The sequence below is a fragment of the Phacochoerus africanus genome, chromosome 3, assembly GCF_016906955.1.
Source record: "Phacochoerus africanus isolate WHEZ1 chromosome 3, ROS_Pafr_v1, whole genome shotgun sequence".
Classification (NCBI taxonomy): Eukaryota; Metazoa; Chordata; class Mammalia; order Artiodactyla; family Suidae; genus Phacochoerus; species Phacochoerus africanus.
In genome coordinates, this window is record NC_062546.1 from 38246933 (window position 1) to 38271343 (window position 24411).

The 24411-nt window shown below is 46.1% G+C and overlaps 1 protein-coding gene across 5 annotated transcripts in view; it reads left to right on the top strand.

Moving 5' to 3' along the window:
- The window catches only part of KIF16B (kinesin family member 16B), a 306258-nt gene that overhangs the window by 177266 nt on the left and 104581 nt on the right, over positions 1-24411 (top strand). For 3 of the 5 annotated variants that reach the window (XM_047771648.1, XM_047771645.1, XM_047771647.1), the window contains 5 exons: positions 636-718; positions 2195-2283; positions 18514-18546; positions 18895-18948; positions 21043-22404. In XM_047771648.1, the coding sequence (XP_047627604.1) occupies positions 636-718; positions 2195-2283; positions 18514-18546; positions 18895-18948; positions 21043-22404 (1621 nt within the window). The remainder of the gene's footprint in view (positions 1-635; positions 719-2194; positions 2284-18513; positions 18547-18894; positions 18949-21042; positions 22405-24411) is intronic. The other 2 variants (XM_047771646.1, XM_047771649.1) reach the window with 1 other exon arrangement.

Genomic DNA, 24411 nt, shown 5'->3' on the forward strand with positions numbered 1-24411 from the left:
TTCTGAATAAGCAGGCCCCTTGTCAGTCAAAAGGAGCCCTTCTTGTGTGTCTAATGGAGCCATCTAAGCTTTAACAGAGTTTTCACAAGAAGCAGTGTATTTATGGGGAAATAAGACACCACACGTGCACACCTTCTTTCCTGTCGAATTCTAAGGGTGATCGTAGTGACAGTGACCTGGGCTCTGGCGATGTCACCAAGTTTTCTTTTGAAAGCACCTTCCTTTGAGGTTTCTGCTTTTATCGGCATTAATAAGCATTTCCTAAATTGGCGACCATATGTTTTTGCTTGATATTCCAGCTTCTCTTGGGAGACCTGATTTTTTGTTTTTCTCCTCAGGAATCAGAAGTCTAATTATCTGTGTATCTATTAAATCTCACACGATGTGGTAATGGTTAGATCCATCACTTCTGCGCCAGGTAACACGAGTATTGTGACCCTGGGCTGAAAAAAATAAAAGTATTTGAAGCTTTAAAACTGGCTTATGTAAGCAGACTTTTGAGACTAAAGCCTTCCCATGCTCCAGTGTTTAGAATACACTGGAAGTTGCAGTGCAGCTGTAGAATTCCATTTAATATTTCACCCACGGATGAGGTGGCCCACTGTAGACTCGTTGCCATTTTTGTGTGTTCGCAGGTGCGGTAATACTCTTGGGAAGAACCAACATGTTCCGCTTTAACCATCCGAAGGAGGCTGCCAAGCTCAGGGAGAAGAGGAAGGTGAGCAGCCTAGAATCTCCAGGATCCAGCTCTGATCTGGGTGGGGACTGGGGTGGGGGGCGCTGGGCACAGGGTTTGGGTGGGGAGGGTGGCAGTCTCCACTCTGGTTCCAGCAGCTTGACTTTCTGGAGTGCAAAGCATTTGACAAGTCCTGTAGCCTGAGTTGATTCTAGGGCGCTTGTGTCCAGTGGATGGCTGGCTGTGAAGTAGGCTAGCAAGTGAGGTCCAGAGTGGAAGGAGAAACACTCCTCTTTGGACCATCCTTTTCAGCCTAGCCTCCCCTGGGAGGTGGGCGTTGTGGTTTTTTTTGTTTGTTTGTTTGTTTGTTTTAACAATTTTGTTTTTATTTGTTTATGCATTTATTTTTTGGCTGTGCCAACAACATGCAGAAGTTTCCAGGCCAAGGAATGAACCTGAGCCACAGCTTCCATCCAAAAGTTTGCTCACTCTTAATTTTCATTCACAGTGACCAGGGTTTTTGATTGTGAAACAGAAAGGGATGGGTTAGGATCATTGCACGAGACTTGGCTTGGTTGAAGGGGCACATCCAGAGGGTACCTGAAGCGCTGGATGGGAGAGGTGGGCCGAGGACCAGAGAGAAGGGAAGAAATGAGAGCGAGAGAAACGTGTCTAGGACACCACATTGTCTTTAGACTGAGGAAGAGAATAAAGTCACAACTGTATTCCTGGGAGCCCAGCATTGTGCAAAACTGCCACATGTGCCACTTTATCTGCACAGAGGCTATTGTTAGCCCTATGTCTCAGATGATCAAGAGGGGAAAGTAACCTGTCCTGTAGCCAGCAAGTGGGGCGCTGGGCTGCAGCCCTGACCTGCCAACCTGGACGTTTTGCCCCTCACCCCTGAGTTCTGCAGCCCCACGTCTCAGCATCTCAGCCTGCTCTTGCAAGCTTCCCAAGGAGGCCAGTGCCTGGGATGGGAAATAATGAGAAAGCTGCAGCCCTCTCCAGGGCTGTGGTTCTAGCCTCTCAGCTTTTCCAGCCCAGGATCACCCCAGAGGCCCTTTTTGGTTCATAGCTGCAGGGGAGAGAGGGAAGAGAGTGTGTTTGCCGGTAGCTTTGCGTGGAAGCAGAGCAAATCAAGCCCCTGACCTTTCGGTCTCTCGTCACCTCTCCCTCTGTGTCACTCACATGGGTGAGTGCTGCTAACAGGGCACTGCTTCTTGCCTGGGGACAGAGATGACAAAGATGCTTTGACCCCTTCCCCCGACATGAATACAGCAGCCCTGCCAGGGAGGCCCTTGGGTGGGCTGTGCCATTCCCATCCAAACTCCGGGCTTGGGTTCCAGACGGATCCCTAGCCTGACTGTCTCTGACCTGTGTCCCCTGGAGACCAATTGTGTGCAAACTCAAGGGGGGCCTGGTCCCCTCACCGACTGTCATGAGTGGAGAGGGTGCACGCAGTGTACAGCCTCCCCTGCCACCCAGGTGACCACTCTGCCCTGTGTCTGCTCCCAGAGTGGCCTCCTGTCCTCGCTCAGCCTGTCCATGACTGACCTCTCCAAGTCCTGTGAGAACCTCTCCGCCGTCATGCTCTACAACCCAGGGTGAGTGGACATCGGCGTCACCTTTCCTGTGATCGGCACCATTGTGTTCATTATGTGGACTCTGTCAAAGTCACTAACTGAAAAAAAAAGTCAGGGAGTTCCCACTGTGGCTCAGCAGTAACGAACTTGACTAATATCCATGAGGATGCGGGTTCAATCCCCAGCGTTGCTCAGTGGGTTAAGGATCTGGTGTTGGTGTAAGCTGTGGTATAGGCCTTAGATGCAGCTCAGACCCTGCATTGCTGTGGCTGTGGTGTAAGCCAGCAGCTATAGCTCTGATTCAACCCCTAGCCTGGGAACTTCTGTATGCTGCAGGTGCGGCCCTAAAAAGAAAAAAGGACAAAAACAAGTCAGATAAAAATGAAACTTCTGCAGTCAGGCCTCTTTATCAGGCCAGATTCCTTCCCAGCCCTGGTCGTGTAGAGACACAGTTTCACTTTGCTGTAATAACAGCACAGATGAGGAGACACATTTGGATTGTTTGCCTGTAAGCATTAGTGAGGGTTCCGGCTTCCTTCTCCTTTTCACGGCTGCCTGATATTTTAGAGGTGGCACTTTGACTGCCAAGCACCATCCCTTTGGCTTTTGGCACTTTGTTTTCATTTTATAAATTTACCATAATAACAACTTTGATTCTTAGGGCTTCAGATACCCAGGGAGTTGTGATCACTCCTTTCAGGCTCTAGGGGACACTGGGGACACAAACTTACCATGTTTTTGTTTTTTATTTTGGCTGCACCTGTGGCATACAGAAGTTTCTAGTCCAGGGATTGAACCTGCACCACAGCGGTAACCTGAGCTGCATCAGTGACAACAGCAGATCCTTAATCCATTAGGCCACCGGGGAGCTCCCAAACTACCATGTTTTAAATGGACTTAGTGGGGGGTGATCTTGGTGGTCAGCTTAACTGCCCAGGTCCTTCATGACTCCATCTGTGAAATGGTAAAGAAAATGCCTCAAAACAGGGAAATGGAGGGAACAATTTTGGGGTCCTTGCCAGGTTTATGAGCCTCCATAATTTTCTCTTTCCTACAAGGATAATCTCACATGAAAAAAAAATGGCATGGAGTTCCCACTGTGGCTTGGCTGGTTAAGAACCTGATGTGGTCTCCATGAGGATGCGGATGAAGGATCTGGCATTGCCGCAAGCTGTGACTTAGGTCGCAGATGGTGACTCAGATCTGATGTGGCTGTGGTGTAGGCTGGCAGCTGCAGCTCTGGTTCAACCCCTGGCCCAGACTTCCATGTGCCGCAGGTGTGGCCATAAAAAAGGGGGGGGGGGGGTAAATCTAATAGCTCAGTGAGTTGCAATTGACCACAGTGTCGTCTTCTAGAAGTGACTTTTAGAAGTTACAGTGCAGGTGCTGTGCTGAGCACCTCTGCTCTGTTAGTTTTCTTTTACTTCTCACCATGACCCTTTTTCCACTTAACACATATGTACAGAAGTCATATAGGTTTGCTCACCTTGGTTTCAGGATCAGAGCTAGGGAGTGGGTCCAGGACTCTCTGATCCCCAGCCTGTGCTCCGACTGTGTCACTTCCTGCTTTTCTCAACTTGGGGGGCAGTTTCCTATCTGGGTGCTGGTCCCATGGTCTGTGGTCCCAGCTCAGCACTTCTCATGAACTCCGAGCTTCCTGCGTTCCCTTCTTCAGCTCAGCTCATCCTCTGGTTTGGGGACAGCAGACCCAGCTATAAGGAATCTCTTCACTGTTGTAAGAGTTTAAAACTAGGAAAGGCCTTTGATCATGATCATGTTTCTGGATTCCTCTTTTTATGAGCAAGCTGAAGTCCAGACCTGATTAGTGCCGCCTTGCGACTGCAGGCTCCTCATCCCCCAACCCCACTCCTTCTAGAACTTCTGGAAGTTCAGGCTTCCATCCCTGTGTCAGCTTTTGCCCGCACCATGCATGGAGTCTTTCCATCTTATTACAACTCTTGTTCCCAAGAAGAATTTGTTCATGGAATAAATCGGCCTTGAACTCAGCCACGGGGACTGATCAGACCCCTGACATGCAAGAACAGTCTCAGAGCAACTAGATTATTGGTGCTTTGAGAAGCTTGTTTGGTTTTAGTTCTTTAATTCTTTACCTTTAGCAACTGCCTTTTATGGTGACTGAGCTTGAGTCATTCACATACTCCTTGATTTAGGTTTACTATAATGCACAGGACTCTCCAGGTCACTTCAGCCTAGATACCACTTTCCCATCTGTTCACTGTTTTGGGCCCCTTATATCTGTGTGGTGTGTGGCGCGTGCTTGCCTAGATTCACCTCCCCACTCGGAACCCGATCCAGGTCCCAGTGTCATTGTCCTTGATGGTGGTGGCTTCCACTTTGAAACCATTTAGAAGTGTCAAGTGGCAGTTCAGTGCCTCCAGAAACCAAAAAGGGGTCTGCATGCAGCCTGTCCTCAGAGGTATGGGGTCCACAGCTGTGGGCCCCTCTTTCCTTGGTATTACTGATGGGATCTCAGTCCTTTTTTCCCGCCCTCTGAACACAGGAGAATATGTGGTCCTCGTAAGAGTGGTGCTGTTTGTTGTTGTTTGCTGGTTTTCAAGTTAAAATGGTTTTTCTCAGTGTCTGTAAAGTGCAAGTTGACCTGCCTTGGAAGAGCTTCTCTTCCAGTAGCCATGCCTTGTAGTGTGTTGGGTAATTTAGAAAACCAGAGACTTGCAGAATCTTTCTTGACATTGAGGCCACCTCCAGCTGTCATCATGGAGGCTGCCATAAGCCTAAACAACAGGAACTCCACTTGTCCTCAAAGCTTATGCTTATGGGCATTTACCTCTGTATGACATCTTTCCCAGCCTCCCCTTGTTCTGCGCTCTCTCACTGCCATAGCAACACGTAGCCTGCAGTAAATAGCTGTGGTGCCACATTAGGAGAGGGGTTTGGGGGGGATAGTAGGTTATAGGAGCCTTAAGTAGTAACTCTCCCACGTTCTCTGGACTAGCACTTTTTTTCTTGGACTTGAGGATATGCAGCTGTTGGACGTCTATAAAGATGCTTTATCTCAGAGAACAAAGAGGATGGAACACTCACCAGAGATTTAGCCCTAGACGCTCCCCAGGTTGGAGCCCCACATCACTCCCCTTAGTTCCTCTTGGGAATTGTGTCCCTGGTTCACAGATGCACTGGATTCTGTGCCAGGACCTGAGACGGAGAGGAACTTCCTCTGGAGAGAGGTTCCGGGAGAGGAGTGTTTGAGGAGCAAACCTGGGGGGTGCTGGTGGGGTCGTGCTGAAGGCTGGGGAGAGATGAGAGGATTCTTCAGGGGGAGGCCTGGCTGGGGAGCATGCTAAGGGCCAAGCCTGGGGTTGTGCGATTTGCTTTGAAAAACAGACAGCTATTCTTTGAGGAAAAGCCCTTTGGAGTTTGGGTGGATAGATTCAAAGTAGGAGATGGAAGCTCGGGTTCTGCAGGCCCATTCGCAGCACCTGTCATGATCATGATTAAAATGCATGGCCCAGAATACAACAGAGGAGTATTTTTGTATAATCATAAGCATTTGCTAACTCATTTCTTCACTCTTTTTTAAATTGTGCAAAGATCACTTGACGTAAAATTTGCCGTTTTCACCTTTTGTAAGTGTACAGCTCCAAAGTGCTAATAAGTACATTCACGTTGTTGCCAGTAACTTCCAGAACTCTTTCCATTTTATAAAATTGAAACTCTATGCCCATTAAATGAAAACATCCCATATCTTTTTCCTCCTCCCTGGCAACCACCACTTTGTTTTCTGTCTCCATGAATTTAGCTGCTGTGAGTACCTTGTATAAATGGATTCATGCAGTAGTTTTCTTTTTGTGACTGGTTTATTTCACTTAGCATAGTGTCTCCAAAGTTTATGTTGTAGCAAGTGTCAAAATGTCTTCCTTTTTAGGGCTGCATAGTATTCCATTACAAGTATATATTACATCTTATGTATCCATTCATCTGTCAATGGACACTTGGGTTGCTTCCACCTTTTGGCAATTGTGAATAGTGCTGCTATGAACATGGGGGGTGGGGGAATATCTGTTTTGAGCTCTTGCTTTCAGTTCTTTTGGGTATGTACCCAGATGTGGGACTATTAGATCCTGTGATAATCCTTTGCTACCCAAGAACATTCTAACAGCCCATCGGGGCCCATAATGTTGGATGTAGTGTTTCTCAGATAGTTTAGGAACTTACTGTCCAAATCACAGGCTCTCTGGAAACCAGAATTTGAGTGCACACATGAGTGGTACTTGGTGCCAGAGATTTTCTGGAGGAGGCAAAGCAGCCTGGTGACTTGCTTGGGGAGTTGGCGTCACTTTGGAGCAGTGCCCAGCCAGGGTCTTTGCCAGGAAACAGCTTCGCTGCAGGGGAAACATTCCTTCTCAGAGGCGCAATGTCCTTTAAACCAAGCCTGCTCCTTAGCCCTCCTCTGTCTTGCTCTGAGGCTGCAAACAGACAGCTAACTTGGCAGAATGCGGGAGCCTTCACAGTTTCTCAAAAGCACTCTAAGTGAAATGATACACATCCAGGTTCCTTTCAGTCTTAAAAATAGAGGGAAATATTGTCCGCACTATACAAGAACGCCCTGTGTGGCTAGCCCCAGCCTTCCTGCTCCTTCCTAGTTAAGGGTAGGGAGGGGATTTCAGAATGTACAGCTAGGAGGAACCAGATTCGGAATGAAGAGTTCTGGGATTGGGAAGCCCAAAGCTGTCGGCACCAAGATATGAGTGGGAACTTCTTGCCAGCTGATGACAATTGTAGGAAAAGAAAATAGTTTCCTTTTCCTTCCTCCCCGACCCCTTCCCTATTTCTCCCTTAAGTTCTCTCTCCTGTTTCTTCCCTCCCTCCCTCGCACTCTCCCCATTCACTCCTTCAACCAGATGGACAAGTACATCACACTGGGGAGAGAGTGAGAAGACATTAGGAACAGGAAACAGGGTGCATCCTTTGCTGAACTTCCTTCACTTGAGATGATTATCAGCTTCCAGAAAATGGGCACAGAATCTAATTTGCTCACTCAGTGCCCAGCATAGTACCTGGCACTTAATAGCCACGTAACACACAGGAACTAAGTGAATTCATACCAGCGCAGAAGGGGCTGCAGACAGAGTGAGGTCATAGCTGGACATGGTCTTGCTACGACCCGCAACTTCGGTTGAGGGCCTGTCCTCACTGCGGGTCCGGGAGGAAAGAGCGCGTTGTCCGTGATTACAGTGCCCTGCCAGACCCACTCTTCTCACTTATTCTGTCTCACTCTCTGGGACTTTATACCTCTTATCCTTTGGTTGTTGTTGACCTTGAGCGTGGAAGTTTTATGCAGTGTCGTTGGCAATATTTATATTGCCGGTGATTTGGTAGTTAGCCTGTGTTTTAGCTGATGGTTATTTACTATGTTTGTCTCTGCTGGTTTGTTTTATTGAGCTTTACCATTTTTCAAAAGTTTACTTTGCTGCAAGGCTGACTTTCTCTCCAGCCTTTGGTCTCAGCGGTGTTGTTTTTTCATGGATCATTTACTAACTTTGCGGTTACTGTAGAGTGCCTTAAATGGCTTGTGAAGATGCACAGGCTCGGGGAACTTGTGATGAAAGTGACTGAAAGAAGTGAGCTTGTTTCTGCCATTAACAGAGAGCAGTGTCATTTCCAGGCACGCTGGGAGACACGGTGGATTGGGTTTCAGACCACCGCGAACAAGCAAGTATCAAAATAGAGAGGGTCACACCAAGTTTTTGGTTTCCCAGCGCATTTAAAAATTAGGTTTATGCCATATGATTACATTATATTGTATGTTCACTGTGCAATAGTGTTAGGTCTAAAAGAAGTACCCACCTTAATTAAAAAAAGCTTTATTACTCAAAAAATGCTAACCGTCATCTGAGCCTTCAGTGAGTCATAATGTTTTTGTAATAGTAACATCAAAGATCACAAATGTGATGATTACAAATATGATAATAAAGAATTTTAAATAGCGTGAGAATTGCTAAAATGTGACACAGAAACGTGTGTCACAGTGTGAACCAGGGCTGCTGGGAAAATGCTGCTGGTTGGCTTGCTTGATGCAGGGTTGCCACAAACCTTCAATTAGTTACAAAAAAAAAATCTATAAAGTACAGTAAAGCTCTAAGTACAATAAAATGAGTTCTGTCTGTAATGACTTAGCTTTTTCTCTTTTTGTCCTTGAGCATAATTCCATGAGCTCCCTGGGTTTCCAATTTTCAAAGAAGGCAGAAAGATGCACAGTCTGTCTTCATTTGTTACTTTAGATTTGTGTTGCCTGCATGGTGCCTGCTTTCCTGCTTCCCTCGTATAACTAACTGTAGGAACTAAAGCTGATGGTACAGGTCAGCTGAGGAAGTGAGGCTGTTCCTAGTATAACGATGGATGGTAGTTATAGGCAAGCTGGAAAGGGGTAGGTTCCTCTTGGTTGGTCCTACTTGACAGCATAACTTTCCTCTGAAGGAACATCATGTATCAGCTTGATTACCTGCCACGAACTCTCTGTAATTTGTTGACTCGTTTGATTAGAGCTTGTTGCTGATTCATTCAAGGGCTCTGGTTCAACATACACGTCTGTTCTTGCTTCCAGGCCTTTGCCGGAAATGTGCTGTTTCCTCCTCCTGGAATGCTGGTCCGTGTGTCCGACTGCTTTTCACATGGCTAAGTCCCTCATTGTCTCTAAAATCTCAGTTTAGGAGTTCCCGTTGCGGTGCAGTGGAAACAAATCTGACTAGTATCCACGAGGATGCTGGTTCAATCCCTGGCTCTGCTCAGTGGGTCAGGGGTCTGGTGTTGCCATGAGCTGCAGTGTAGGTTGCAGACGCGGCTTGGATCCCACGTTGCTGTGGCTGTGGTTTTGGTTGGCAACTGCAGCTCTTATTCAACCCCTAGCCTGGGAACTTACATATGCCACGGGTGCGGCCCTTAAAAAACAAAAACAAAAAAAAAACAAACAAAAAAACCCCTCAGTTTAAATGTTGCTTCCTTAGGGAGGCATGACTGACCCCAACCGGGATGTCCTCTCCTTAGCATCCTGTCTTTCTTTGGTGGCGCTTGGTTGGCAATTGTGCCCGTTGATACAATTATTTGTCTAGTATATTGAGTGGAGTATTTTTAGTATACTTAGTGAAAAGGTTTAATATTCTTTTTCTTTTTTTTTTTCTTTTTTGGCCGCCCCACCGCACATGGAGTTTCTGGGGCCAGGGATCAGATTGGAGCCACAGTTTCGACCTACACCGCAGCTGTGGCAATGCCAGATACTTAATCCACCATGCTGGGTGGGAGATCAAACCTGAGTCCCAGTGCTCCAGAGATGCCACTGATCCTATTGTGCCACAGCTAGAACTTTGGATTTTCTTAATAATGTACCCCTGCTAAGTAGCGTGTGTGAGAAGTAATTGTTGATTGTATGTGTGTGTGTGAGAGCGCGAATCATTGTGCCCTGACAAAGACCTTCCATCCCCTTCCTTGATCCTAGACCGTAATCCTAACCTTGTACATCTGTGTCCCACATCAGAGACATCAGATGTCTAGTCACCATCAGCAACCCCCATGTCTTGCAGTCTACTGAGTTTAAGCATCGTTGCTGGAGATGAGTAGAAATGAACTAGAGACTTATGGAAGCAAAGAGGAAGCAGAACAGTTGCTATAATCACAGTAGATTAAGAAAAAATGTTGAAACAGGTAGTTTGTCTCATTACAAATTGAAATGCTTATTACAAAAAAGTAAAACATTCAGAAATGAATCAAGTAATCACAAGCATTCACAATCCTTCTACCAAGAAGTAATGATTGGTTTACATGTATAATATTTACTTGTACTTTATACTGTGTATGTATTTAATTGTATAGCAGATACTGTAATCATGTACTCTAAAGAGTGCTTTAAAAAGCCAACTTGAAATCATGCTTGATACACAGTTCTGTATTCTGCTTTTTTTCCCCCTTTTTTGGCTGCTTCGTGGTATATGGAGTTCCCAGGCCGGGGATCAGATCCAAGCCACAGTTTCAACCTATATGGCAGCTGTGGCGACGCCGGATCCTTAACTCACTGTGCCAGGCCTGGGATCCAACCTGAATCACTCCAGAGATGCCACCGAGCCGACTGCACCACAGCAGGAACCACCTCCTTTTTCTTTTAACATCTTCATGTGAACTTTTCTCCATGCCATTGAACACTCATCTTTGTTCCCTGTTTATATTATAATGTAAGTCTTGCTTAATCATTAAGGACTTTGGGAACTATTCTTTTTTTTCCCACGTAAATTGTTGATTGCATTTCATTTAATCAGCTTACATAAATCTTTCCCACTCTATTATTTTGTCAGCTAAATCTTCATGCCCTGGAATTCTTTGTTTGACAGTACCTGCTGCTTACACTCAGGCAACCAGGGGAGGGATGGAGTGATGTTAGAGAGAAATAAGGAAAGAGAGGCTTGAAGACTGAGAAAAGGCCATGGCAGTGGAGGGCTGGGGGTTGGAGGGGGGCGGTGGACAGCTCTTGAGATCCAAAGGCCCTCCTGAGACCTCGCTCAGCCCCACCAGACGCCAGGCTTCTGGGTCAGGCACTGCCTAGTTAAGTGTGTGAGCATTCTCCCAGCTCATGTTATCAAAGGTGTACAAATGTGGAAAGCAGACTTGCAAAGCTCTTCACTTGGGTGAAAATTATGCCAGGGCAGAGTTGCCATGGCAAGTTGCATCTTCAAACTTACCTTCTCTGCCCTCTCTTTTCTCTCTGCCCACAAATATGCACAGCTTCTCTCTTTTTTTTCTTTTCTTCTTTTTTTCTTTTCTTTTTAGGGCCACACATGTGGCATATGTAAGTTCGCAGGCTAGAGGTTGAATTGGAGCTGCAGCTGCCAGCCTCTCCCACAGCCACAGCCACAGCAACTCAGGATCTGAGCTGCGTATGTGACCTACACCACAGCCGGATCCTTAACCCACTGAATGGGGCCAGGAATCAAACATGCATCCTCATGGATACCAGTTGGATTTGTTACTGCTGAGCCACAACGGGAACTCCAGCTTTTCATTTCTTAAACTAAACCCTCTTTGGGTTACCCAGTGTAGATCCTGCCAAACCATTTCATCAGAGTCATCTTCCATGTATGGTTCCAGCACTAGGAGATTGCTCACATAACTCATGGTACATCCATGTTCTGAAATCACATGCTCTTCAACTCTGTGGTAGAATGATAGTTAATGGTTTGGGGATTTGTGTAAGGTGCATATTAAGAGGAAAAGCCTGCAAAATAGACTCTGTTGTAGGCTCTTAGCCATGTGTGTTCAGCTGGGCTGGGAAGGCTAGATAGAGGCTGTATACTTTGCAGCAGCTTTGAGGAGGGTTAATCTGTACTTTGTTCCCCTGTAGTTTTGAAGTGGCCGGAACGTTCCCTGTGGCCACTGTTCTGGTTCGTCCCTCGGAAGAGGTACCTCTTGGAATGGTGAATCGTTAACTTTGGGAGGCTGTTTCTGGGGTATAGGTTACCATGGCTTGGTTGAGAAGGTGAGATGGAATTCCAGAGTTGAAGTAAGAATGGAGGAGGAGGAAGAGGTGGGCTTTATACTCTTGGCCTCTCTAAAGAGGAGGTCACCTTGAGCTTCTCCCTAATATTCCGGGGCCTCCATCTCCTAGCCAGTAAAGTGGTGGGAGGGGTAGGCCCAGGGGGCATGGTGTGTGTGTGTGTGTGTGTGTGTGTGCGCGCACACGCATGTCAAGTTGAACACATGAGTGCCATGTCCTTCTAATGCCTGTGCTCTGGTGTTGAATCAGGTAGGCTCTTCCAGGCTTAGCATGTGGTCATGGCCAGTGTTTACTAGAGCAAGTTATACTACTGTTAGGAGAAGGAGGCTGGGAGGAAACTCACTTAAAATGCTTTTGGTATCAAGTTTTACTGTTTTTATTAAAACAATCTTTGTTTCTCTGAGCACTTTTCATTTGCAATACAAAAGGCTTAAGACTGGCTCCTGGAAAGTCTTTATGAGGACTTTCTAGACTAGGTAGGGATTTGAAAGTTCATTAGAAAACCACCCCCAGAATCCTAGGGATATTTATGTTATAAACTCTGACTTTTACCTAAAAGGGGTTTAATTTCACACCTAGATCAGATTGCCTTATGCGACCCTCATCTTTTTTTTTTTTAATCTTCTTTTTTAGGGCTGCACCTGTGGCATATGGAGGTTCCCAGGCGAGGGGTCGAATCAGAGCTGTAGCCGCTGGCCTACACCACAGCCACAGCAACACCAGATCTGAGCCGTGTCTGTGACCTTAACCCACTGAGCGAGGCCAGGGATCAAACCTGCATCTTCATGGATGCTAGTCAGATTCATTTCCACTGAGCCGTGATGGGAACTCCTGACCCTCATCTGGATGTAAGCACCTTGAATTACAGTTGTATAAAGTCCCTCTACTGTCCGATAACTTGATTTGGAGAGAAGAAAGGGGTTCCTGGGAGGGAGTGGTGTGGCAGTTGTGGCTGTCGCTGCAGAAGCAGCTGTTCTTAGCTTTCACACGCAAGCGTACATGAACCCCAATGCACGGAAACGATGGCAGGGCCTCTGAAGAGTTGGAGTCTGGATGGAGGGCCGGATTCTTCTTTCGTGGGTTTCCTTTTGCCTCCCTTGGGTAACATCTGGTTTCTGCTCTGTCTTTAAAGGACATCTGGCATGTCAGGATTGTCAAGGTCAGGGAGACAGCTGGATAGGACCTGCATCAACTCTAGAACCCAAACCCAAACTTTCTCTTTCAATCTTCAAGATCCCCAGGTCTCCTTGGGATGTAATCTTTGGGAGGTGATCAGACACTGGCTGGAAGGCAGTGCCTGAGGGTGGTAGGGTGGTGAGAAGGTCAGCGATTCTGGCCTAAACCATTACAGACCCCAGTGTGGCCAAAGCCTAATCCTTTGTGAAGGATCCGGGAGAGGGGAAACCATCTACAGAGTTTGTGGATTTTTCCAGCTCCTTCCCACCTGTCCCTCACCAGACTCTGGACTGAGGAAAACCACCAGACATTCCAGGCAGCAGGAGGGGATTCTTTCAGAAATGACGTCTACTTGATCAGGACCAGCTGCACAATTTGCAGGGCTTGGTGCCTAGTGAAAAGGCACGGCCTCTCATTCAGATGTTAAGCACTGCAGGATGACAATGGTAGAGCATCGGTTATGTACATACAGGGCCCTGTGTGGCTTCAGGGTTTAACACCCACGAGGTCATCCTTGTGTGTGATGATAACCTGAAAGCCACATAGGAGAAATCCAGGCCTTCCCATTGACCAAGAACTTTCCCCTTACCTGTCCACAGAACCTACTGAAAACATACCCATGGGGGCTGCCTCCTCTCGGCTCACCTCCCTGATTGGGTGCGGGCCCCTTTCCAGCTGCTCTGTGGTCTGAGCTCAGCCTCCAAGCCCTATCCGCCTCCCCCTGCAGCTGCCAGCTCCAGTGGAGGCTGGGCACAAGTAGCCACTTTCCTCCTTTAATTCCTTTTTTTGTTTGTTTTTTTGGCTGCCCCTAGACACATGGAGTTGCTGGGCCAGGGATTAGATCTGAGCCACGATTGTGACCTAAGCTGTAGCTGCAGCAACACTGGATCCTTAACCCACTGTGTCAGGCTGGATATTGAACCTGCGTCCCAGCCCTCTCAAGGCACCACCAATCTCCTTGTGCCACAGCGGGAACTCTGCCATTTTCCTCCTTTTAGAAATGACATCAGTGGTACAAAGCTCACCACCACCAGGGTCAGACAAGGGCTCAAGATGTATGCTTTCAGTGCATTAAAATTTTTCTTTTTTCTTTTTGATCATCACAGTCTCACTTTCAGTGTAATGATCCGAATGAAGAAATCCTCATCCCCTTGCTTTTTCCTTGCTGATGGTAATAGGCAGATAAATTGCAAGATGTGCAGTTATAAAAATGCTAGGTGTTTTTAATGGGAAAAAAAAAGACTCTTTCTCCTAAAAATAGATTGTACGCTGTGCTTTTTTGTTGGACCCAACACAGTGTGTGTACTTCTAACTGCCATTTAAAAAATGCTAAAAACAACTGCAAAAATTATATCCTTTTGTGGTTTTCCTTTAATTACAATATTTAGGAAATTAGCATTTGGGGCCAGGATAATTCCAGTAAAGTAAGATATTGAATTATACTTATTTAAAATGAAGTCACATTAAAATACAATTACCATTGGTATCTCTTCCTTATTATTAATATGCTCGCATTTATATTTTACAGTCTGTTGAGATTTGCTGTTTGAAATAATTATCATTGATTATGGAAAGAGGTGCATTTGGAAGTATGATTAGTAAATATGTAATATTTAACAGAAGCTAAATGGTATCAACAATAGCTGATAGCTCCTCATACTTAAAATATAGTTCCTGACTTTGTAGTGATGATTCTCTCCTTAGGCTGTTTGGGACTTCGTTTTTGGTTAAGACTGAGCATCTTTATTTTTTTTTAACTCTTATTTTTGAGGAATGGGAAACATTTATCAAGGACATCCTGCTTTCAATAAAAGCAATTGCATTTTTTTTTTTTTTTCTATTTAGAAACAGGTCCTTCTTCATTAAGAATTAAACTGGGGGAGTTTCCGTTGTGGCGCAGAGGTAATGAATCCGACTAGGAACCATGAGTTGCAGGTTTGATCCCTGGCCTCGATCAGTGGGTTAAGGATCCGGTGTTGCCGTGAGCTGTGGTGTAGGTTGCAGACGTGGCTTGGATCTGACGTGGCTGTGGCTGTGGCCGGCAGCAACAGCTCCAATTAGACCCCTAGCCTGGAAACCTCCATATGCCGCTGGTGTGGCCCTAAAAGGACAAAAGACAAAAAAAAAAAAAAAAAGAAAGAAAGAATTAAACTGGGAAACTCTCCCTGGTTTCTTGGCTGAGAAACTTACATTCCAGTAGATGGTGCTTTTTAAGAAGGATCAGCCCTGTGGCCATGTGAGATGCCTGCTGCCACTGACCCAGATACCTTCTCCTTCCTCATCCTGATCAAATCATCTGTGTGATGAAAACTTCTCCTGAGGGGGAACCTGTGATGTTATAGGCCAGAGACCCTCCCGCCTCCTCTGGCCCCCAGCTGCTCTCATATCACCCTAGAGCACCCTTGATCCTTTCACTTCAGGTGTCTGCTTAGCCCACTCTTCGATTCTCCTTCCTGTGTTTTTGTTTTTTTTTTTTCTTTTTCTTTTTTCTTTTTAGGGCCACACCCACAGCATAGGGAAGTTCCCAGGCTAGGGGTTGAATTGGAGCTGCAGCCACTGGCCTAGGCCTACACCATAGCCACAGCAATGCCAGATCCAAGTCTCATTTGAAGCCTACACCACAGCTCACCACCATGCTAGATACTTAACCCAGTGGGCTAAGCCAGGGATTGAACCACATCCTCATGAGTACTAGTCGGGCTTGTTACTGCTGAGCTACAGCGGGAACTCCTGGAATCATTAGATTTAACATGTGTACAGTTGAGCTTCCTTTCTTAAAGGTGGGATGAAGAGATAAATTGTGGGCTCTAGAGTTGATTGATTCTGCCATTTACTACAGATATAGCCATTTCTCGTGTGTCAAGTGGGGTAATGGTGACACCCAGCTCGTGGGGCCATCATGAGAGTCAGCAGGAGTCATCAGAAGCAGGTTTAGGTGGTCTTTCATGGATGTTGACCAGATCCTTGCCTTTGCCACCTAGGGTCCTGCTTGGTTACACTCATTCGAGGTGCCAATCTAGTCTAGATTCTAGGTCTAAATTCTGAGACCAGCAGCTGTTCCAAGTGTTATGACACTGTGTCCTTTCTCAGTCCTGGCTCATGATGCCTCTCGTGTTTATTCCACCGTTACTAACAGACTAGGACCCCCAGGGGAGAGCAGAAACTGTGAGTCCCATTCTTAGTGCTGTATCCCCCTCGTGCCTGGCATGGCGCCTGACACTGTGCTCAGTAAAGAAAGGGAATGCTCAGAGCTTCACATTGGAGATGAAGATATTAACACATTTTATGACCTTTTGAGACCATGCAACTCATTAGCAACAGTTGTGGCAATTTGCAGCACAGATTTTAGTACCGTACAGTACCGTACTGTTTCAAGCCCTCCTTCTGCTCCTTACCAGTCCTGAGCCTCAGTTTCCGATGGTACAAAATAGGAACGAAACCCACTAGAGCTGGGAGAACCAAGAAAGGGTATTATATGCTGCGTGGCTGGCCCAGTGCCTGCGCATGGTCAGCTGCCCACAAGTGGTAGGTTTTCATTCAAACTTCTCAGAGCAGCATTTGGCTTATGATCTCACACTTAGGACATTATCAGAGCAGAGAGGCCTTATCTGCTGATGGACACAGAAAATAAAAATTGAGACTAAAGACTATTCTCTTTGGAAAATCCTCAGGTTTTGAAAGTGTTTTATCCAATGATTTTATGTTTTTGGATTGTAATTATCTGTAGTAAGACTGAAATATACCGAAATCTAAAAATAGCTGCTGGGAAACATTCTTAAGTTTCTGTTTATTGTTATATAAAACAGAATGATCATATATGCACTTTAAGGAAGCCCCGTTCCATTTTGTAGTGGCATATAGATTGGGGTCAGAAAATGGCAAATACCTTCCATATATGTGATTTCCTATATGTGAGTGATTTCTCATGGATGGTAATGCCTGTAATCCACAGATTATTTTCATTTTCTAGGAAGATAAATATGACTCTAAACGACTGGTTTCAATGAAAGAGTTAAAGCTTTTATTACACATCACAAACTTGAGCGTTGCCCCTAAAATGAATGAATTGAGGCTGTTTTGGAAGCAGGCTCTTATGGGTTCAAATCCTGGTTCCACCACATCTTACCATCGTGACCTTGGACAATTTCTCTCTCACATCTGAGCTCTGGGCTCCTTGTCTTTGAAAAAATGGATCAGATACTATATTTTGTCTTTAGGATTTGCAAGGATCGCAGAGTAAGTGAATGTGTAAATCCCTCAGCACAGCACAAAAACCACCAGACATCTTACTCTCAGTTGTAGCTCAAGTTAAAATCATAACAGATCTGTTTGATATGTTGTTAGCTCATTGTAGAGGTAACTGTTGCCAACCTGGATTCACATGTTATCCAAGGAAAACAATTGCTGATGAATTTCTCCATAGTTCAACCTTTTGCTATATTTGCCATCCACCATAAGAGGAAGTTTAAGAGTTACAGTTCATGCTGATTCATAGGTATAGTGAAGTCTTGAAGCAGTTCAACCTAGTATTTCAGAAGAAATCAATCTTGGTTATCAATATTTGAGTTGTTTTAAAATTCCAGGTGACCTGACCCCTTTATTTTGCTCCCACAATGGGCAGTCTGTTCATAATCTCTGTAGACTCCAGTAACTCCTATATCATATAAGCGCACATTACAGGAGGATCTGAGGGAAGCTACATGCAGTATAACCATCTATAAAGTAGTAAAAATAGGGAGTTCACATTTTGGTGCAGCGGAAACGAATCTGATTGGTATCCATGAAGATGTGGGCTCGATCCCTGGCCTTGCTCAGTGGGTTGAACATCTGGCATTGCCATGAGCTGTGGTGTAGGCTGCAGACACAGCTCAGATCCTGCGTTGCTGTGGCTGTGGCATAGGCTAGCAGCTTTATCTCTGATTCAACCCCTAGCCTGGGAATTTCCATATGCCATGTGTGCAGCCCTAAGAAGCAAAAAAGAAAGAAAAAAGTAGTAAAAATATGAATGTGACTTCTGTGGACACATTATTATTATTATTATTATTGTTATTATTATTAGTGCTGTAATTTTTTTAAATTTTTTAGTTTTTGTTGTTGTTTTTATGGCCACACCAGCAGCATATGGAAGTTCCCAGGCTAGGGGTCAAATCGGAGCTACAGCTGCCAGTGTACACCACAGCCACAGCAATGCCAGATCCAAGCAACATCCTTGACCTACACTGCAACTTGCAACAACACCTGATCCTTGACCCACTGAGTGAGGCCAGGGATTGAACCTGCGTCCTCATAGACACTAGTTGGCTTCTTAACCTGCTGAGCCACAACAGGAGCTCCTAGTGCTATGATTACGGGAAGTGTGCAAAACATAACAGCTAACTCTGGAGTGTTTGCTTCAAGAAATTATTGGGAAATGTGATAAGTATGAAAATACGTTTCAGTTTGTGCATGGCTCTTGGCTTTTAAGTACCTTATTGCTTTTCTCCTGATGTTCTCCCAGTTAATTCTTGTCTTAATTGATGTCCGTGTTCTCTCTCCCTCTCTCTCTACCTCCATGGCAGTCTTTTCCCTATAAAAGGACCCATCTGTCTAAGGTAGAGATTTTCCATTTTTATATACTCATCAGTGACTAAGCTGCATGGGGTAGACATGCTTCTCATTTAGAAATCTCCTTTGAGCCTGCTTTTTCCATACAGTGGTGTTTTGCTTGCTTTCCTCCAAATAAAATATGTTCTTTTCAGCCTGAATTCAAGCACCCCAAAGTATGTCTAATTTCTAATCACAGCCATAGAACAAAGAATGCATTTTCAACTGGCTAACCCATAGCAATTAAAAATCATACTTGAAAATTGATGCTCTTTGTAATATGTAACTACATTTAGAGAATAAGAGAGGAAAAAGGTCTTTCAGAAAAATGACTCATTTTCATTTGATTTTATTAGACTTGAATTTGAGCGGCAGCAGCGGGAAGAACTTGAGAAATTAGAGAGTAAAAGGTAAGCCTCGAGGTACAAGTCTTCCCCGTGTAGTGGGTGGATGCCTGTGCTGATGTCCTGAACAGGTTCACCCATGTCCCTGCCATCCCCCTCTGGCTCCGTGTCCATCATTTACTTGTATGTATAACAGAGTAACTGTAGCTCATTTCTCTTTAGCTGGTTAGTTTTACTTCGTGTTTGAATTTTTTTAAAAAGTTCATCTTCAAATACTTTGGAGATAGAGGGAATAAAGTCAGGAGACAAATTTAACACATTCAGGAAATGTAATGCACCAAATATAGACTTGCTTAACTTTAACCAAAAAGTGTGTCTTTCTTAATAGTATCCTCTGAGTTTTAAAAAGGCCAAAAGAGTGACAATTCCCCTTCCTTATGCCTCCTCACTTTTTAAATATGTTGAGTGGCCATTTGTATCCCCATCTCAAATTCACCTCTTCATGTTCACAGCTCACTTTTCTTTTAGTTGGTGTGTTGGGGGGTGGGTGTGGGTGTGGGGTGGGTGTGTTTATTCAATTGATTTGGAGAGGTTTTTGTTTTTTTTTTTTTAATTATGTTCTCAATATAATTCTTTGATAAAACATAGGTATTTCTCTTTCTTTTTTTTTTTTTTTTGCCTGATCTGTTCAGCAAGCCAAGAAATGGACCAAGGATAGAAATGAGATTAGAAATTAAGTCATAGAAAATCTGGAGTTCCCGTCGTGGCGCAGTGGTTAACGAATCCGACTAGGAACCATGAGGTTGCGGGTTCGGTCCCTGCCCTTGCTCAGAGGGTTAACGTTCCGGCATTGCCGTGCGCTGTGGTGTAGGTTGCAGACGCGGCTCGGATCCTGCGTTGCTGTGGCTCTGGCGTAGGCTGGCGGCCACAGCTCCGATTAGACCCCTAGGCTGGGAACCTCCATATGCCGCAGGAGCGGCCCAAGAAATAGCAAAAAGACAAAAAAAAAAAAGAAAGAAAGAAATTAAGTCATAGAAAATCTGGAGTTCCTGTCATGGGGCAGTGGTTAACGAATCCGACTAGGAACCATGAGGTTGTGGGTTCGATCCCTGGCCTCGCTCAGTGTGTTAAGGATCCGGCGTTGCCTTGAGCTGTGGTGTAGGTTGCAGACTCGGCTTGGATCCTACGTTGCTGTGGCTCTGGTGTAGGCCAGTGGCTACAGCTCCGATTAGACCCCTAGCCTGGGAATCTCCATATGCCTCGGGAGCAGCCCTAGAAAAGGCAAAAAGAAAAAAAAAATCTTCATGAGGGATATTTATTTTCTAGAACATGGAATCTAGATGTTGCAGATGAATTAGTTTAGCTTTGGGCATGCTATAGGAGAGGTCTTTGGTGGGTCAGCAGATGGAGGCTGTGGACCCACACTCTAATGTGCCCCATGTTCTGGTTTTTGAGGTCATCCCATCCTCAAAATACTGGCTTAGCTCCCAGTGGGGATCATTTGCTCTCCAAAATACAACATGACATGTAACCCCCAGAATCATGCATTTAAATATTCCAATGGAGATTGCCATTATTTTCAGTATTACACATTAATAAACTAATGTTTTGGGTCATTTGGTGATTACCATTTCTCCTAAAGAAGTGATTAAATGCTAAGTAGCATGTAGTTCTTTGAGCTAGAACAATGAAGTGTCAATTACCTTGACTTTGATATTTGACCCTGATGAGTTGAGGACAGCATAAGCATTTTTATTTAATGTCATTTTGCAGCTGACTTTCTATTGAGTTTTAGCCATTGGGCTGAATAAAATCATTCACATTTAAATTTAAATTAGGCCTGCTTCTTTCTCTTTGAGCTCAGGGGGCTTTTAAATTATATCATGCATAACACATTATGCTTATAGGCTCTACAAAGAAACGATATCAGAGGCTACTTCAGGAGATTAGGCAAATGATATGTTGGACAGTTACAGAGTAAAAAAATGCAACAGTATGCTGCTGGGTATTGAAAGTAAAGCACTGTCCGCTCTCTGTTTTCATTTTAGTGAAGAGTTGGTGCTGTACATGCATTTCCAGGATGTTTCAGTTTAGGGAGAAGTTAGAGCAGCATGTGAACCTAGTGATCCTGTAATGATCAGTTAATGATTTACATTTCAGAAAACTCATAGAGGAGATGGAGGAAAAGCAAAAGTCTGATAAGGCGGCGCTGGAGCGGATGCAACAGGAGGTGGAGACGCAGCGCAAGGAAACTGAGATCGTCCAGCTCCAGATCCGCCGGCAGGAGGAGAGCCTCAAACGCCGTAGCTTCCACCTAGAGAGCAAGCTTAAGGACCTGCTCGCTGAGAAGGAGCGGTTCGAGGAGGAGAGGCTGAGGGAGCAGCAGGAAATCGAGTTACAGAAGAAGAAGCAGGAAGAGGAGAGCTTTCTCCGCGTCCAGGAAGAGCTCCAGCGGCTGCAAGAACTCAATAGCCACGAGAAGGCGGAAAAGGATCAGATATTTCGAGAGCTGGACCAGCTCAAAAGGGAGAAGGAGGAGCAGTACGCCAAGCTAGAGCTGGAGAAGCAGCGGCTGGAGGAGCAGGAGAAGGAGCAGGTCCTGCTCGTGGCTCACCTGGAGGAGCAGCTCCGGGAGAAGCAGGAGATGATCCCACCGCTGCGGCACGGGGAGGTGCAGCGCGCGGAGGAGGAGCGGCAGGACCTGGAGAGCATCCGCGCATCGCTTCTGCGGGCCAAGGAGGCCCGCGCTGAGGGGGACAATGACGACGGCCAGGAGCTAGAACGGGCTCAGCTGCGTTTCTTGGAGTTCAAGCGAAGGCAGCTGGCCACGCTGGCTAACCTGGAGAAGGACCTGGTTCAGCAGAAGGACCTCCTGAAGAGAGAGGTCGAGGAAGAACAGGAAACACTGGCGCGCTTGAAATCTGGCAACGAAGAATTTGGGTGGTTGGGACAAAATGATGGCGGTGTCACAGAGGCCCCCCAGATGGCGGGAGATGTAGAGAAAATCAAGCCAGTGGAGTGCAGGCTGCAGTACAAGGAGCGCCAGCTCCGATGCCTCTTGCAGCATCATTTGCCGATGCTGTTGGAGGAGAAGCAGAGAGCCTGTGAAATCCTCGACCGGGGGCCCCTGGGCCTAGACAACACTCTTTATCAAGTGGAGAAGGAGATGGAAGAGAAAGAAGAACAGCTGGCCCAGTACCAGGCCAGTGCCAACCAGCTGCAAAAGTTACAGGCCACTTTCGAGTTCACAGCCAACGTAGCCCGGCAGGAGGAGAAGGTGAGGCGGAAGGAAAAGGAGATTCTGGAATCCCGGGAGAAGCAGCAGAGGGAGGCGCTGGAGCGGGCTGTGGCCCAGCTGGAGAGGAGGCACTCGGCCCTGCAGAGGCGATGCGCCCGGGGCCTGGGGCCAGAGGAACAGAGGCAGAAGCCGGCCAGCCTGAGCGGGGGTGAAGGAGCAGAGCAGTTGGGACTCTGGGCCAGCCTAGGGGCTGAGCAGGAAGCCCTGGAGAAGGACCAGGAGAGGTGAGCGGAGCCCAGGGGATGCTTGGCAAATCCTCAGGGCCTCATGACCCTGTGATCGCATATTCTCTACTCCTGGTGCCTTCTCTTTTATAATCTTTAAAAAAAGTAATTTCTTTAGCCTTTATGACCTCTCTTTATGCCAGCAGATGCTCATTTTACCAAACCTGAGAAGAGTACCCTTAAGCTTTCTTTTTGCTTAGTATTCTTGTTTTAGAATCACTCCCCTAAAGCAGAGAAAAGCGCACAAACAAAAACAAAGCCTTTGTCTGTTACCTGGCTGACCTCTGACTGTGTGTTTAGTATTTGATGAATAGGGAAGACAGCTTCCTACCCCACCTGACCCCTTCCTCCAGGCTGTCCCCTCTCCTCATTCCCTTTCCCTGACTCCCTTTCCCTCTGCTGCCCTTTCCCTCTCTTCTCCCCATCCTAACCCTTGGCTTCGTGTCTTCTCCGTGACCAGCACTTGTCCTGGTGAAGCATCCCAAGTTGCAGAGACACTGATTTCCACATGTGGAAGCAAATTGACAACCCCTCCACCCCACTCCCTAATCACCACCACGGACTCCCAGTGTTTGAGGAGAGGCCTCAGGATTTTGTATTAAAACGTAAGCAACCCAAAGCTCTCCAGAAGTCCTGAGCATGGTGGGCTATCCAAGCATGTTTGATGATGACTTACTGATACTATTTTGATGTTGAGAACTAGGAACTAGCACTGTTTTCAGGGTAAAGAAAGAATATTTACCTTCTGCCACCTATTCCCTGTCACTGTGTTTCCTGGAGGTGGGAATCTCAAGACAAATAAATACATGAACTCAAGAAAGCTTTTCCTGCTAACCTTGTAGATGAAATGCCAAGACTCTCAGGCTGGTGGCTGCCTAGTGTATAGACATCACTCACTTTGGTGTCCTCCAGGGGCTTTGGTGCCCTTCTTGCCTTGCTGGCCTTGGGCAGGCTCGTCCATCTTGGTCCCACAAGTTTTACAAGGAGGGCCTGGGCCTCTGCACCTTCTTTAGTTTCAGACCCTTTGGTCTGTTGAGATCTTAACCGAAGCCCAGGTACTGGGGCCTGGAATGCTGCACCCCCGGCCTCCCAGTTCCTCCTGAAGGGCTGCAGCAGAAGCCTGGTCTCCTGGCCTCTAGGAGCCCAGCTTGACATTGGCAGTGGCCTTGGATCGATGCTGATGACAAGGCAAACCTTGCTGTGAGGTGTTGTTGGAACCTCCATCATCTTGCCCGAAAAAGTCAAGACAGCCTCCTTTCAGATGATCTGCTTAAACTGAATTCTGTTTACCCCCTCCGCTCAGGCAAAATAGCAAGAGAGAGCAATCAGAAACCATAATGCTGGGACTTCAGACAAATAGGTCTGAGGTTTAAAGAAATAACTGTAGGTACGTTATATACATGAAATTGCTGGACAGAGCTCCAGCCCCAGGACATTTAAGGTCATTGGGGGGGGGGGGAGCTCTTGGTGTGCAATGAGAATGCGGTGAGTGGGAGCTGTTAGCCTCATGTCCCTGGCTCTTATCCACTGGCTTGGCTCCCTGGCCATTTAGTATTAATACTCTATTAGAGTGGACACACTACAGTGATTTCCACGGAAGTGATTTCCTGATGTCAGCATTTCTCCAGAAGCCACAAAGGAGGCTTTTAGCTTCATGTGTTTAAGTAGACTTTGCTAAGCGCTAATTCAGGCCAACAAATTCTAAGCGCTTTGCTCCAGCTGTGACGGCCCTGCAGCTTTCCAGCGGTGTTGCTTTTATGTCTTTTTATCTCTCTGGGTTCTCATGGCTGAGCCGGGACCGCATCGTGCACCCTGACTTGACCATTTTTGAATTTCCAAAGTGTGAAATAGCCAGTTCACATGAAGCCAGATTGAACAGTGTATTGTACTGGGTCTTCTCTCTCAGATTTAATCCATTTTCTTTCTTCTTTCCTCCCATTGGTTATGTTACCACTGAGGACAAGTGTCAGGCAGTTAGGAGTGGCAGAATTGCAGCTCGCATCCAAG